The sequence below is a fragment of the Atta colombica genome, unplaced genomic scaffold (genome assembly GCF_001594045.1).
Source record: "Atta colombica isolate Treedump-2 unplaced genomic scaffold, Acol1.0 scaffold228, whole genome shotgun sequence".
Taxonomy (NCBI): domain Eukaryota; kingdom Metazoa; phylum Arthropoda; class Insecta; order Hymenoptera; family Formicidae; genus Atta; species Atta colombica.
This window is the reverse complement of record NW_017259325.1, coordinates 983,012-984,147: the sequence shown is the minus strand read 5'-3', so window position 1 is coordinate 984,147 and position 1,136 is coordinate 983,012. Positions and strand designations below refer to the sequence as shown.

The 1,136-nt window shown below is 35.3% G+C and overlaps 1 protein-coding gene across 1 annotated transcript in view; it reads left to right on the top strand.

Annotated features, from left to right (window-relative positions):
- Positions 1-1,136, top strand: part of LOC108688246 (signal recognition particle subunit SRP72) — a 10,831-nt gene that overhangs the window by 9,213 nt on the left and 482 nt on the right. The window contains exons 8-10 of the mRNA XM_018194422.1: positions 126-488; positions 589-893; positions 978-1,135. Coding sequence (XP_018049911.1) covers positions 126-488; positions 589-893; positions 978-1,135 — 826 coding nt within the window. The remainder of the gene's footprint in view (positions 1-125; positions 489-588; positions 894-977; position 1,136) is intronic.

The following is a 1,136-nucleotide window of genomic DNA, read 5'->3' as shown; positions in this document are numbered from 1 at the left end:
TGTGTGTGTGTGTGTGTGTGTGTGTGTGTGTGTGTGTGTGTGTGTGTGTGTGTGTGTGTGTGTGTGTGTGATGCTTACCTTATTATTTAAATTAAGATGGACACATGTTTATTATATACTTTCAGGGAGAGCAATGTCATCAACTGTGCAATAATCTTGCGAAAGATTGCATTATTCTTGCAGCAGATGCAATGTTCATAAAAGCTGTACAACTTAGTAAAGAAGGTAAATCAAAAGAAGCAGCAAAATTATTAATTGAACATGCAGTCGGCGACAAGGAATTATCTATGAAATTGGCCAGCGTGCAAGTACTTTTAAGTCAAGATGAAAGAAAAGATGCTATCGCTATTCTTGAGAATCTAAATGAAAGGGATAGATTTTTACCTGGAATAGTTGGCGCGCTCGTTACGCTTCACTTAGCTGATAACGATCGAGAAAGAGCCTCGATCGCTCTCAAAAATGCAGTCGCTTATTATAAAAAGAATAAGGTATGTATATATATATATATATATATATTGAATGTATGCATCATTATATTTTCCATGTGACGTTTTATTTATAAACTCATATAAAAAAATTTCCTTTCAGGAAACCACCGAAAATTTGGGAGAATTGTGGCGGCAAGCTGCTAATTTTTATTTACGTGGTGGAGAACTCAAGATTGCTGCTGATATTTTACAAGAATTAGTAGATGCTTCACCATCTGACATCAAGACTTTAGCTCAATTAGTAGTAGCTTATGTACAGTTCTGTCCTACTAAAGCACAGTCATTATCCAAAAGATTACCACCACTTCATGATCTCGCCGAAACTACTGACGTTGACGCATTAGAAAGCAGCAATTGGGTTATTGGAACTAAAGTAGTAAAGAAAAAGATTGAACCTTCTCCTGGGTAAATATAATTATTTCAATCATTATATATGTCAATTCAAATAATACTCTAAAATATTATATGTGCATTTTGATTTCTTACCAGCAAACCAATATCAGATGTAATTCAAAAGAAACACAAGAAACGTAAACGCAAGGGTAAACTACCAAAGAATTATGATCCGAGTGTTATGCCAGATCCAGAGCGATGGTTACCGAGACATGAACGTAGTGGATTCCGTAAGAAACGAGATAGAAGGAATAG